At 66.4% G+C, this 13,277-nt stretch overlaps 3 protein-coding genes across 3 annotated transcripts in view; all 3 read right to left on the bottom strand.

The window, feature by feature from the left end:
- LOC136789220 (neurexin-2-like) overlaps positions 1-5,485 on the bottom strand; it is an 84,161-nt gene extending 78,676 nt beyond the window's left edge. The window contains 1 exon segment of the mRNA XM_066989198.1: positions 4,531-5,485. Coding sequence (XP_066845299.1) covers positions 4,531-5,338 — 808 coding nt within the window. The 5' untranslated portion in view covers positions 5,339-5,485.
- Positions 5,486-10,762, bottom strand: LOC136789257 (collagen alpha-2(I) chain-like). The gene is made up of 2 exons (XM_066989289.1): positions 10,679-10,762; positions 5,486-7,205 (listed from the first exon to the last, which is right to left on the bottom strand). The coding sequence occupies exon 2, from the start codon at positions 6,936-6,938 to the stop codon at positions 5,487-5,489; it is 1,452 nt and encodes a 483-aa protein (XP_066845390.1). The 5' UTR covers positions 6,939-7,205; positions 10,679-10,762; the 3' UTR covers position 5,486.
- Positions 10,763-12,145: 1,383 nt separating this feature from the next.
- On the bottom strand, positions 12,146-13,129 carry LOC136789221 (shematrin-like protein 2). Its single transcript, XM_066989199.1, is given in 3 exon segments — positions 12,146-12,429; positions 12,432-12,945; positions 12,947-13,129. Coding segments are annotated over 3 exon segments (981 nt in total).
- Between the last annotated feature and the right edge of the window lie 148 nt (positions 13,130-13,277).

Raw genomic sequence — 13,277 nt, forward strand, 5'->3', positions numbered from 1 at the left:
TATAGAGCCCCATAGCCCCCACAGCACCCTATAGAGTCCCACAGCCCCCCACAGCACCCTATAGAGCCCCATAGAGCCCCATAACCCCCTATAGAGCCCCATAGCCCCCCACAGTGCCCCCCAGAGCCCCATAGCCCCCCCACAGCGCCCTATAGAGCCCCATAGAGCCCCATAGCCCCCCCACAGTGCCCCACAGAGCCCCACAGCCCCCCACAGCAGCCTATAGAGCCCCACAGAGCCCCACAGCCCCCCCTATAGTGCCCCATAGAGCCCCATAGCCCCCCATAGCCCCCCACAGTGCCCCACAGAGCCCCATAGAGCCCCATAGCCCCCACAGTGCACCCTATAGAGCCCCATAGAGCCCCATAGCCCCCACAGTGCCCCACAGCACCCTATAGAGCCCCATAGAGCCCCATAGCCCCCATAGAGCCCCATAGCCCCCCACAGTGCCCCACAGAGCCCCATAGCCCCCCACAGCACCCTATAGAGCCCCACAGAGCCCCATAGCCCCTATAGAGCACCATAGCCCCCCCACAAAGCCCTATAGAGCCCCATAGCCCCCACAGCACCCTATAGAGCCCCATAGAGCCCCATAGCCCCCCCAACGCCCCATAGAGCCCCACAGCCCCCACAGCACCCTATAGAGCCCCATAGAGCCCCATAGCCCCCACAGTGCCCCACAGAGCCCCACAGCCCCACAGCACCCTATAGAGCCCCATAGAGCCCCATAGCCCTCCACAGTGCCCCACAGAGCCCCATAGCCCCCCACAGCACCCTATAGAGCCCCACAGAGCCCCATAGCCCCCCACAGCGCCCTATAGAGCCCCATAGAGCCCCCACAGCACCCTATAGAGCCCCATAGAGCCCCATAGCCCCCCCACAGCGCCTCATAGAGCCCCATAGCCCCCCACAGCACCCTATAGAGCCCCATAGAGCCCCATAGCCCCCCACAGCGCCCTATAGAGCCCCATAGCCCCCCACAGCACCCTATAGAGCCCCACAGAGCCCCATAGCCCCCCACAGCACCCTATAGAGCCCCATAGAGCCCCATAGCCCCCCATAGTGCCCTATAGAGCCCCATAGCCCCCCATAGAGCCCCATAGCCCCCACAGCACCCTATAGAGCCCCATAGAGCCCCATAGCCCCCCCAGCGCCCTATAGAGCCCCATAGCCCCCCACAGCACCCTATAGAGCCCCATAGAGCCCCATAGCCCCCCACAGCGCCCTATAGAGCCCCATAGCCCCCCACAGCACCCTATAGAGCCCCATAGAGTGCCCCACAGAGCCCCATAGCCCCCCACAAAGCCCCATAGAGCCCCATAGCCCCCCACGGCACCCTATAGAGCCCCATAGAGCCCCACAGCCCCCCAGACCCCCCACAGACCCCCCCGCACCCCCGTCCCCATCCCTCAAGGACGCCGGGGCCGTCGCCATCCCCGCGGCAACGGTTGCCAGGGCGACAGGCGGACCGGCCGTCGCCACGGCAACCGGGGGGCCCCGGCAACCGTTGCCACAGCGCCGCCACACCCCGGCAACGGGTCAGCCGCCCGGCGTTGCCACGGCGACGCGGCCCCCCCGGATACAGCCCGGGAGGGAGGGAGCCGTCGTCATGGCAACGGTTGTCATGGGGGGCGGGTGTGCAAGGGCATCCGGGGTGTGCAAGGGCACGAGCACGTGCAAGGACATGCGGGTGTGCAAGGGCATGGGGACGTGTGAGTGCATGGGGGCGTGCAAGGGCACCAGGGCGTGCAATTACACAAGGGTGTGCAAGGGCATGAGGGTGTGCAAGGGCACACAGATGTGCAAGGGCACACAGGCGTGCAATTACACAAGGGCGTGCAATTACACAAGGGTGTGCAAGGGCACACAGATGTGCAAGGGCACACAGGCGTGCAATTACACAAGGGCGTGCAATTACAGAAGGGTGTGCAAGGGCATGAGGGTGTGCAAGGGCACACAGACATGCAAGGGCACACAGACGTGCAAGGGCACACAGACGTGCAATTACACAAGGGCGTGCAATTACACAAGGGCGTGCAAGGGCATGAGGTTGTGCAAGGGCACACAGGCATGCAAGGGCACTGGGACATGCAATTACACAAGGGTGTGCAAGGGCATGAGGTTGTGCAAGGGCACACAGGCATGCAAGGGCGCTGGGACATGCAATTACACAAGGGTGTGCAAGGGCATGAGGTTGTGCAAAGGGCACACAGGCGTGCAAGGGCGCTGGGACATGCAATTACACAAGAGTGTGCAAGGGCACACAGGCGTGCAAGGGCGCTGGGACATGCAATTACACAAGGGCGTGCAAGGGCACACAGGCGTGCAAGGGCGCTGGTGCATGCAATTACACAAGGGCGTGCAAGAGCATGAGGTTGTGCAAGGGCACACAGACGTGCAAGGGCACACAGGCGTGCAATTACACAAGGGCGTGCAAGGGCACCCAGGCATGTGATTGCATGAGCACGTGCAAGGGCACTGGGGAGTGCAACTACAGGAAGTTGTGCAAGGGCACGGGGCCGTGCAAGGGCACAGGCGTGCAACAGCCCGAGGGTGTGCAACAGCACGAGAGCGTGCAACAGCCCGAGGGCACGGAGCTGTGGAGACACGTGGGAGTGCAACGCCCCGTGGACGTGCAACGCTGAGAGCCACGGAGAAGCACAGGAACGCGACACGCGACGGGTGTGCAACGCCACGAGGGTGTGCAACACCATGGGGGAAGCACGAGAACGCAACGAGCCACGGGCGTGCAACACGAGAACGCAACACCACACGGGTGTGCAACGCCATGAGAGCGTGCAACGCCATGGGGGAAGCACGAGAACGCAACACCCCATGGGTGTGCAAAGCCGTGAGGGCGTGCAACGCCATGAGGGTGTGCGACGCCAGGGGAAACACGAGAACACGACACCCCATGGGTGTGCAACACGAGACCACGACACCCCATGGGCGTGCAACACGAGAACACAGCACCCTATGGGCGTGCAACACCACGAGGGTGTGCGACGCCAGGGGAAACACGGGAACACGACACCCCATGGGTGTGCAACACGGGAACACGACACCCCACGGGCGTGCAACACTAATGTGGGTGTGCAACGCCACAGGGAAGCACCCAGACACGAGGCCGTGCGACACCACCGCCCGCCCCCTGATCCCAAAACACCCCCAATTGCCCCCAAAACTCCCCCAATTACCCCAAAACCTTCCAATTACCCCAAAACCTTCCAATTACCCCAAACCCCCCGTATACCCCAAACTGCCCAATTACCCCCAAACCGCCCAATTACCCCCGAATTGCCCCCAAATCACCCCAGAACCCACCCAATCACCCCCAACCCACCCCCATCTCCCCCCAAACCCCACAATTACCCCCAAAACTCCCCCAATTGCCCCCAAATCACCCCAAAACCCACCCCAATGACACCCAATCACCCCCAATAACCCCGAAACCTCCCCAAACCTCCCCAAAATCCCCCCTGTCCCCCCAGTTACCCCCAAAACCCCAAATTACCCCCAAATTACCCCCAACCCACCCCAATCTCCCCCAAACCCACCCCAATTACCCCCAAACCGCCAATTACCACCCAAACCCCCCAATTACCCCCAAATTACCCCAAAACCCTCCAAAATCACCCCAAATCACCCCAAACCCACCCCAGTGACCCCCAATCTCCCCCAGACCCACCCCAATTACCCCCAAAGCCATCCCAATGACCCCCAATTACCCCCAAAACCCTCCAAAATCACCCCAAATCACCCCAAAGCCACCCCAATGATCCCCAGTCATCCCCAAATCACCCCCAAACCCCCCAATCTTCCCCAAACCTGCCCCAATGACCCCCAATCACCCCCAGACCAGCCCTGATGACCCCCAATCTCCCCCGGACCCCCCAGTCTCCCCCAAACCCACCCCAATTACCCCAAAACCCCCAATCTCCCCCAAACCCACCCCAATCATCCCCAAACCCTCCAAAATCACCCCAAATCACCCCAAACCCACCCCAATGACCCCCAATCTTCCCCAGACCCCAAACCCGCCTCGATGACCCCCAATCTCCCCCAAATCTGCCCCGATGACCCCCAATCACCCCCAAACCTACCCCAATGACCCCCAATCTCCCCCAAACCTGCCCCAATGACCCCCAATCACCCCCAGACTCCCCCAATCTCCCCTAAACCCACCCCAATTACCCCAAAACCCCCCAATCTCCCCCAAACCCACCCCAATGACCCCCAATGACCCCCAAACCCACCCCGATGACCCCCAATCTCCCCCAGACTCCCCCAATCTCCGCCCAAACCCACCCCAATGACCCCCAATCTCCCCCAGACTCCCCCAATCTCCCCCAAACCCACCCCAATCACCCCCATCACCCCAAACCCACCCCAATCACCCCCAATCTCCCCCAGACCCACCCCAATGACCCGCAATCACCCCCAAACCCGCCCCAATGACCCCAAATCACCCCCAGACCCACCCCGATGACCCCCAATCTCCCCCCAATCCCCCCCCAAAACCCCCCTCACCTTCCTCGCAGAAGGGCCCGCGGTACCCGGTGCCGGCGCAGTCGCAGCGGGGCTCCCCGCGGCGCAGGGTGCAGCGCCCGCCGTGGGCGCAGGGCGGGTGCCGGGCGCACCGCTGCTGCTGCTGCTCCTGCCACTGCTGCCGCTCCTGCCACTGCTGCCGCTGCTCGTCCTCCTCCTCTTCCTCCTCCTCCTCCTCCTCCTCGCCCCGCACGCCCTGGGCGCCCAGCAGGGCGGCGGGCGCGTCGCCCACCCGCAGGTCGGCCAGCCAGCCGCGGAAGGGCGCCTCGTACTTGACGGTGCTGAGGGTGAGCGCCGAGAGGCGGACGTCGGGCGGGATGCCGCCGACGAAGAGGTCGCTGGCCACCGCCATCTCGGCCCGCTTGGAGCGCACGGCGCCCGCCCGCGCCTCCCCGTCCACCGCCAGCGCGGTCTCGCGGGCGTTGCGGGTCAGGCGGACGGCGTGCCAGCGCCCGTCGCTCACCGCCGCCGGCGGCGCCACGGTGGCCGGCTCGGCGCAGGCGATGGCGAAGCGCAGCCGCAGCCGCCCCTCGGCCACCAGCAGCTCGAGGAAGTCGCAGTTGCCGCCGTCGTCCAAGTAGAGCAGCAGCGCCCGCGAGACGTTGGTCTTGAGGCTGAAGCTCAGCTGCCCGCCCGCCCCCGGCGCCCACCGCCCGTAGCGCGCCCACTGCCCCGGGGCGCCCCCGAACTCCAGCGCCGCCGCCGCGGGCGCACGGCGCCAGCAGCGAGCACAGGGCCAGCAGCGCCAGGGCCAGCACGGGGCGGCGCGGCGACACGCGGGTGGCCGCATGGTCGTGGTGGGGCTTCGGGCCTAGAAGAGTCGTTGGGGTGAGGTTGGCTGTAGAGGCATGGTGGGCCTTCGGGCCTAGAGAGGCCATTGGGCTACGGTTGGCTGTAGAGTCTTGGTGGGCCTTCGGGCCTGGAGAGGACGTATGGTGCTACAGTTGGCTGTAGAGTCTTGGTGGGACTTCGGGCCTAGAGAGGTCCTTTGGGGTGCAGTTGGCCTTAGAGGCCTGGTGGGCCTTCGGGCCTGGAGAGGACGTGGTGCTACGGTTGGCTGTAGAGTCGTGGTAGACCTTTGGGCCTAGAAGGTCCTTTGGGGTGCAGTTGGCCTTAGAGGCCTGGTGGGCCTTCGGGCCTTGAGAGGACGGGGGGCTACAGTTGGCTGTAGAGTCCTGGTGGGCCTTTGGGCCTAGAGAAGCCATTGGGCTACCGTTGGCCATGGAGTCTTGGTGGGCCTTTGGGCCTGGAGAGGCCATGGAGTCCTGGTAGGCCTTCAGGCCTAGAGGAGCCATGAGGCTACGGTTGGCCATGGAGTCCTGGTGGGCCTTCGGGCCTGGAGAGGACGTGGGGCTACAGTTGGCTGTAGAGTCCTGGTGGGCCTTCAGGTCAAGATGATCCATGGGGCTACAGTTGGCCACGGGGTCCTGGTGGTCCTTTTGGCCTAGAAGACCCATTGGGGTGCAGTTGGCTGTAGAGTCCTGGTGGGCCTTCAGGTCAAGATGATCCATGGGGCTACAGTTGGCCACGGGGTCCTGGTGGTCCTTTTGGCCTAGAAGACCCATTGGGGTGCACTTGGCCATGGAGTCCTGGTGGGCCTTCAGGTCAAGATGATCGACGGGGCCACGGTTGGCCGCAGAGTCTTGGTAGGCCTTTGGGCCTAGAGAAGCCATGGTGCCACAGTTGGCCACGGGGTCCTGGTGGGCCTTCAAGTCGAGAAGCCCCAGGGGGCTGCGGTTGGCCGTAGAGTCCGGGTGGGTCTTCCAGTCTACAGGGGTCGCGTGGCCACGGTTGGCCTCCTGGTGGGCCGCGGCCTCCCGATGCCCCACGGGGCCGTGGTCGGCCAAGGGGCCCCGGCGGGCCTCCACGCCCAGGTGGGCCTCGGGGCCTCGGCTGACCTCGGCCTCCAGAGGGTCCGCAGGGCCCTGGTGGGGCGCACGGTCGCGGGGGTCCTCGGTCCCCACGGGGCCGCGGCTGGCCGTAGGGTCTCGGTACCCCCTCGGGTCTAGGGAGGCCACGGGGCCTCGGTCGGCCACGGAGTCCCGGTGGACCTCGGAGTCCAGACACGCTGCGAGGCCTCGGTTGACCTCGGCCTCCAGGGAGGCCGCAGAGCCTCCGCTGCCCTCGGTCTCTCCGCAGTCTTTGGGGAATTGGGTGGCCGCAGAGCCCTTCGCGCCCAGGAGGCCTGGGTGGGCCTCGGCCTCCGGACGGTCGGCGGGGCGAGGCCCGGCCTCCAGGCGGGCCTCGGGGCCTCGGCGGGCCTCCAGGACCGGGTCGGATGTAGAGGCCAGGTCGGACACAAGGCCTCGGCGGGCCTCCAGGACCGGGCAGGACGTGGAGGCCGGGTCGGGCGCGAGACCTTCGTGGGCTTCCGGCACCGTGGAGGCCATGGCGGACGCGAGGCCTCGGTGGGCCTCCGAGACCTTGGAGGCCACGTCGGATGCGAGGCCCTGGCGGGCCCCAGGTCCCCGGGGGGGCTCAGTCTCCGGGTGCGCCGCGGGGCCTCGCTGGGTCTCGGCCTCCTGCTGGGCCCCGGGGTGCCGCTGCCCCTCGGGGGGCTCATGGCGCCTGGGCCGGGGTCCCCCGGCCGCCCCCGGCCGCTCGCACCCGCATGGGGGCCCCGGGGGGCTACAGCATGGCCGGGGGTCCTGAGGCACCTGGGGGGGGGGGGGGAGGGTGAGAGGGGTCCCCTCGTTAGCGGCCCCGCTAACGAACCCCGTGATTTATTTTGGGGGGGGGGGTCACCATGGTGACGGGGGGGGGGGGGGGGGCATGGGGGTGATCTGGCATCATGCAAATGAGCCCCCGGGTTATTTATAGCCCTGCCTCGCCGGCACCCCTCATTGGGTAATGGGGCTCGTTAACATGCGCCGCATAATTAGCCAATCACCGAAACTGCTGCACCTGCAGGGGGAGCGGGGCCCGCGGCGGGGGCTGCGCCCCATGGCTGCCCCCAGACCCCGCTCTGCCCCATAGACCCCACTGTGCCCCATAGGCCCCGCTCTGCCCCATAGATCCCGCTCTGCCCCGTGGTGCTGCCCCATAGATCCTGCTCCGCCCCATAGATCCCATTCTGCCCCGCAGACCCCACTCTGCCCCATAGATCCCATTCTGTGCCCCATAGACCCCACTGTGCCCCATAGATCCTGCTCTGCCCCATAGACCCCGCTCTGCCCCATAGATCCCATTCTGTGCCCCGCAGACCCCACTGTGCCCCATAGATCCCGCTCTGCCCCGTGGTGCTGCCCCACAGACCCCGCTCTGCCCCACAGACCCTACTCTGCCCCATAGACCCCACTGTGCCCCATAGATCCCGCTCTGCCCCACAGGTCCTGCTTTGCTCTATAGATCCCAGTCTGCCCCACAGATCCTGCTCCGCCCTATAGATCCCGCTCTGCCCCATAAGTCCTGCCCCGCAGACCTTGCTCTGCCCTATAGATCCCAGTCTGCCCCACAGATCACGCTCTTGCCCCACGGCACTGCCCCACAGGCCCCGCTCTGCCCCACAGGTCCCGCGCTACCCTATAGATCCTGCTCTGCCCCACGGCTCTGCCCCACAGCGCTGCCCCATAGATCCCGCTCCGCCCCACAGATCCCAGTCTGCCCCACAGCCCCCGCTCTGCCCCACAGGCCCTGCTCTTGCCCCATAGATCCCACGCTACCCTATAGATCCTGCTCTGCCCCATAGATCCTGCCCCACGGCCCCCGCTCTGCCCCACGGCGCTGCCCCATAGATCCCGCTCCACCCCATAGATCCCAGTCTGCCCCACAGGTCCTGCTCTGCCCCATAGATCCCAGTCCACCCCATAGATCCCGCTCTGCCCCATGGCGCTGCCCCCCAGACCCTGCTCTGCCCCATAGATCCTGCCCCACAGATCCCGTGCTGCCCCACAGATCCCGCTCTGCCCCATAGGTCCTGCCCCACAGACCCAGCTCTGCCCCATAGATCCCAGTCTGCCCCACGGCCCCCGCTCTGCCCCATAGGTCCTGCTCTGCCCCATAGATCCTGCCCCCCAGATCCCGTGCTACCCCACAGATCCCGCGCTGCCCCATAGGTCCTGCTCTGCCCCATAGATCCCAGCTCTGCCCCATAGATCCCAGTCTGCCCCACGGCCCCCGCTCTGCCCCATAGGTCCCGCTCTGCCCCATAGGTCCTGCCCCATAGATCCCGCTCCGCCCCATAGATCCCAGTCTGCCCCACAGGTCCTGCTCTGCCCCATAGATCCCGCTCCACCCCATAGATCCCATTCTGCCCCATAGGTCCTGCCCCATAGATCCTGCCGCCCCATAGATCCCAGTGCTGCCCCCCAGATCCCGCTCTGCCCCATAGGTCCTGCCCCATAGATCCCGCCCCACAGCCCCCGCTCTGCCCCACGGCGCTGCCCCCAGACCCCCCCCCCCCCCCATTACAACCAGCAAGGGGGGGGGGGCCAAGAAGGGGGGGCGCCTGAAGGTCACCGGGAGGAGAAGGGGGGGGGGGGGGGCCGGGGGGGGCTCCCTTGGGGGCGGGGCCTCGTTAATTAAAGCCAATCAGCCCCCCCCGGGGGGGGGGGCTCGTTAGCGCACGTGCACGCGTGCGAGCCTCGCACCAGCACGCGGCCCCCCCCGCGCACGAACACGCGTGCACGCCCCCTGCGCGCGCACACACGCGTGCAAGGAGCCGCGCGCCCTCGTGCACGCCTTGCACACGCGTGTGCGCGCCCCCCCCCCCGCGTACACCCCCCCCCTCCATGCACGCCCTCCCCCCCCCCGGCCCCTCCTTGCACGCCCCAGTGCCCACGTGCGCCCAGCCTTGCACACGCGTGTGCCCCGCCAACCACACCCCCCCCCGGGCTTTGCACGCGCACGTGCGCCCCGGCTTTGCACGCTCATGCTCACGCCCCCCCGCTCCCCCCCGTGGGCATGCGTCCCTGCGTGCACACGTGTGCGCCCCGGCACCGTGCCCCCCCCCCCCGTGCACACGCGTGCCCCGGCGCCGCGCACACGCGTGTGCCTTGCACACCCAGCCCGTGTGAAAAAAGGGGGGGGGGGGGGAGGGCGGGGACCCCGGGGGGCTGCAATAAGGGGGGGGCAGGATGGGACCCCCACACCCTGAGCCCCCCCCCCCCCCCCCCCAAATTTGAGCTCCCCGGCCTGCAGCCCCCCCCCCAGCAGCCCCCCCTCCCCAAAATCCCCCCAGCAGCCCCCCCTCCCCAAAATCCCCCCCCCAGCAGCCCCCCTCCCCAAAATCCCCCCCCCCGGCAGCCCCCCCCCCCAAAAAAAAGCCCCTCCCACACCCCCTTCCTGCAGCCCCCCCTAAAAAAGCCCCCCAGCAGCCCCCATCCTGCCCCCCACCCCTGCAGCCCCCCCAAATCCCCCCCCATCCTCATCGTCCCCCCCCCCCCCAAAAATCCCCTCCCTCCCCCCAGCTAACCCCCAACCCGCCCCCCGACCCCTCCCCTCCCCCCCCCCAGACCCCAAAATCCCGCATCCCCCCCCCACCCCCCCCCCGGTTAACCCCTCCCAATTCACCCCCCCCCATTATCCCCCCCAATCAATCCCCTCCCAATTAACCCCCGCATAATTACCCCCCATTAACCCCCCCTTACACCCCCCTTTACACCCCCCAATTAATCCCCCCAATTAATCCCCCCCAATTAATCCCCCCAATTAATCCCCCCGGTTATCCCCCCCATTAACCCTCCCCCTTCACACCCCCCCATTCAATCCCCTCCTAACCAACCCCCCCAATTAATCCCCCAATTAACCTCCCCCCATAATTACCCCCCCATCCCCCCCCAATAACCCCCCAATCCCCCCCATCCCCCCACCCCCCATCACCCCCCCCAAATCCCCCCCCCCCAAATCCCCCCCCTCCAATTAACCCCATCCGCACCTTGCCCCCCGGCCCCCCCCCTTCCCCGATCCCCCCCCTCTAATTACCCCCCCTAATTACCCCCCCCTTAATTACCCCCCCAATAACCCCCCATCCCCCCCCCCCCCCCCCCCCCCCCCCCCCAATCCCCCCCAATTAACCCCATCCCCGCCTCGCCCCCCCGGCCCCCCCTCCCCCGATGACCCCCCCCGTTAATTACCCCCCCGTTAATTGCCCCCCCCGTTAATTACCCCCCCCGTTAATTGCCCCCCCCACCTGCGGGCGCTGCGGCGGCCCCGGCCCGGCCCCGTCCCCGCTCGGCTCCGCAGCTCCCGCCCGGCCGCGGGGGCGCGCACGGCCCGGCCGCGGGCACGAGCACGGCGGGGGGGGGGGGGATGGGGGGGGGGGGGGGGGGGCGCGGGCACGGCCCGGCCGCGGGCACGAGCACGGCGAGGGGGGGGGGAGGATGGGGGGGGGGGGGGGGGGGGGGGGGGGCGCAGGCACGGCGCGGGGGGGCGGTGGGGGGGGGATGGGGGGGATGGGGGATGGGGGGGTATGGGGGGTGGGGGGGCCGGGGGGGCGGTGGAACCCCCAAAAAGAGCCGCTGGACCCCTTAACCAGCACCCCCCATGGGCACCCCATAACCAGCAGCACCCCATGGGGCACCCCATAACCGCCAGCACCCACCCATGGGCACCCCATAACCGTGAGCACCCCATGGGCACCCCATAACCAGCAGCACCCCATAACCATGAGCACCCTATAACCAGAAGCACCCCCATGGGGACCCCATAACCAGCAGCACCCCATAACCGTGAGCACCCCATGGGCACCCCATAACCAGCAGCACCCCATAACCATGAGCACCCTATAACCAGAAGCACCCCCCCATGGGGACCCCATAACCAGCAGCGCCCCCCACCATGGGCACCCCATAACTACGAGCACCCCATAACCAGCAGCACCCCCCATGGGCACCCCATAACCAGCACCCCATGGGGACCCCGTAACCAGCAGCACCCCATGAGCACCAGCACCCCATAACCGTGAGCACCCCATAGGGCACCCCATAACCAGCAGCACCCCATAACTGTGAGCACCCTATAACCAGCAGCACACCCCCCCCCCATGGGCATCCCATAACCATGAGCACCCCATAACCAGCAGCACCCCCATGGGCACCCCATAACCAGCAGCACCCCATAACCATGGGCACCCCAGGAGCAACAGCACCCCGTAACCAGCAGCACCCCCCATGGGCACCCCATAACCGTGAGCACCCAATGGGGACCCCATAACCAGCGCCCCCATAACCAATAGCGCCCCCCCATGAGCACCCCATAACCAGCAGCACCCCCCCCCCCCCCATGGGCACCCCATAACCATGAGCATCCCATAACCAGCACCCCCATGACCAGCACCCCCCATGGGCACCCCATAACCAGCAGCACCCCATAACCATCAGCATCCCATAATCAACAGAACCCCATGGGGACCCCATAACCACCAGCACCCCATGAGCACCAGCACCCCATAACCGTGAGCACCCCATAACCAGCAGCACCCCATGGGGCACCCCGTAACCAGCAGCACCCCCCATGGGCACCCCATAACCAGCAGCACCCCATGGGGCACCCCATAACCACCAGCACCCCCCCATGGGCACCCCATAACCAGCAGCACCCCATAAGCAGCAGCGCCCCATGGGGACCCCGTAGGCACCAGCACCCTAAAAGCAGCAGCCTACATCGACGCCCCACAGACACCCCCCAGACACCCCATAGTGCCCCATAGCGCCCCATAAGTGCCCCATAGAGAACCCAGACACCCCACAGACGCCTCATAGAGGACCCCCACAGACACCCCATAGTGCCCCATAGCGCCCCACAGACACCCCATAGAGGCCCCATAGCACCCGATAAGTGCCCCATAGAGAACCCAGACACCCCATAGACAAGCCACAGCGCCCCATAGACACCCCATACTGCCCCATAGCGCCCCATAAGTGCCCAATAGAGAACCCAGACACCCCACAGCGCCCCACAGACACCCCATAGTGCCCCATAGCGCCCCATAAGTGCCCCACAGACGCCCCATAGAGAACCCAGACACCCCATAGTGCCCCACAGGCACCCCATAGTGCCCCATAGCGCCCCATAAGTGCCCCATAGAGAACCCAGATGCCCCATAGCGCCCCATGTATGCCCCATAGAGAACCCAGATGCCCCATATTGCCCCATGGATGCCCCATAGAGGACCCCACAGACACCCCATAGCGCCCCATAAGTGCCCCATAGCACCCCACAGACGCCCCATAGAGGCCCCATAGAGAACCCAGACACCCCGTAGTGCCCCACAGGCACCCCATAGCGCCCCATAAGTGCCCCATAGACGCCCCATAGACACCCCATACTGCCCCATAGTGCCCCATAAGTGCCCCATAGAGAACCCAGACACCCCCTAGTGCCCCATAGACACCCCACAGACACCCCATAGTGCCCCACAGACACCCCACAGTGCCCCATAGACGCCCCATAAGTGCCCCATAGACACCCCATAGAGGACCCCACAGACACCCCACGACGCCCCATAAGTGCCCCATAGACACCCCATAGACACCCCATAGTGCCCCATAGACGCCCCATAGCACCCCATAGCGCCCCATAAGTGCCCCACAGACACCCCATAGCGCCCCATAAGTGCCCCATAGAGAACCCAGACCCCCATAGTGCCCCATAGCGCCCCATAAGTGCCCCATAGAGAACCCAGACACCCCATAGTGCCCCATAGCGCCCCATAGCACCCCATAGCGCCCCACAGACGCCCCCATAAGTGCCCCACAGACACGGGCCAGGTGCAGACGGACGCTTTATTC

This window comes from Anser cygnoides, unplaced genomic scaffold, assembly GCF_040182565.1.
Source record: "Anser cygnoides isolate HZ-2024a breed goose unplaced genomic scaffold, Taihu_goose_T2T_genome scaffold_43_1, whole genome shotgun sequence".
In the NCBI taxonomy this organism is placed as follows: Eukaryota; Metazoa; Chordata; class Aves; order Anseriformes; family Anatidae; genus Anser; species Anser cygnoides.

What these genes read in the sequence shown, in the direction of transcription:
- LOC136789257 (XM_066989289.1), bottom strand. Translation starts at nt 6,938, where the DNA reads ATGGCCTCCACGGTGCCGGAAGCCCACGAAGGTCTCGCGCCCGACCCG.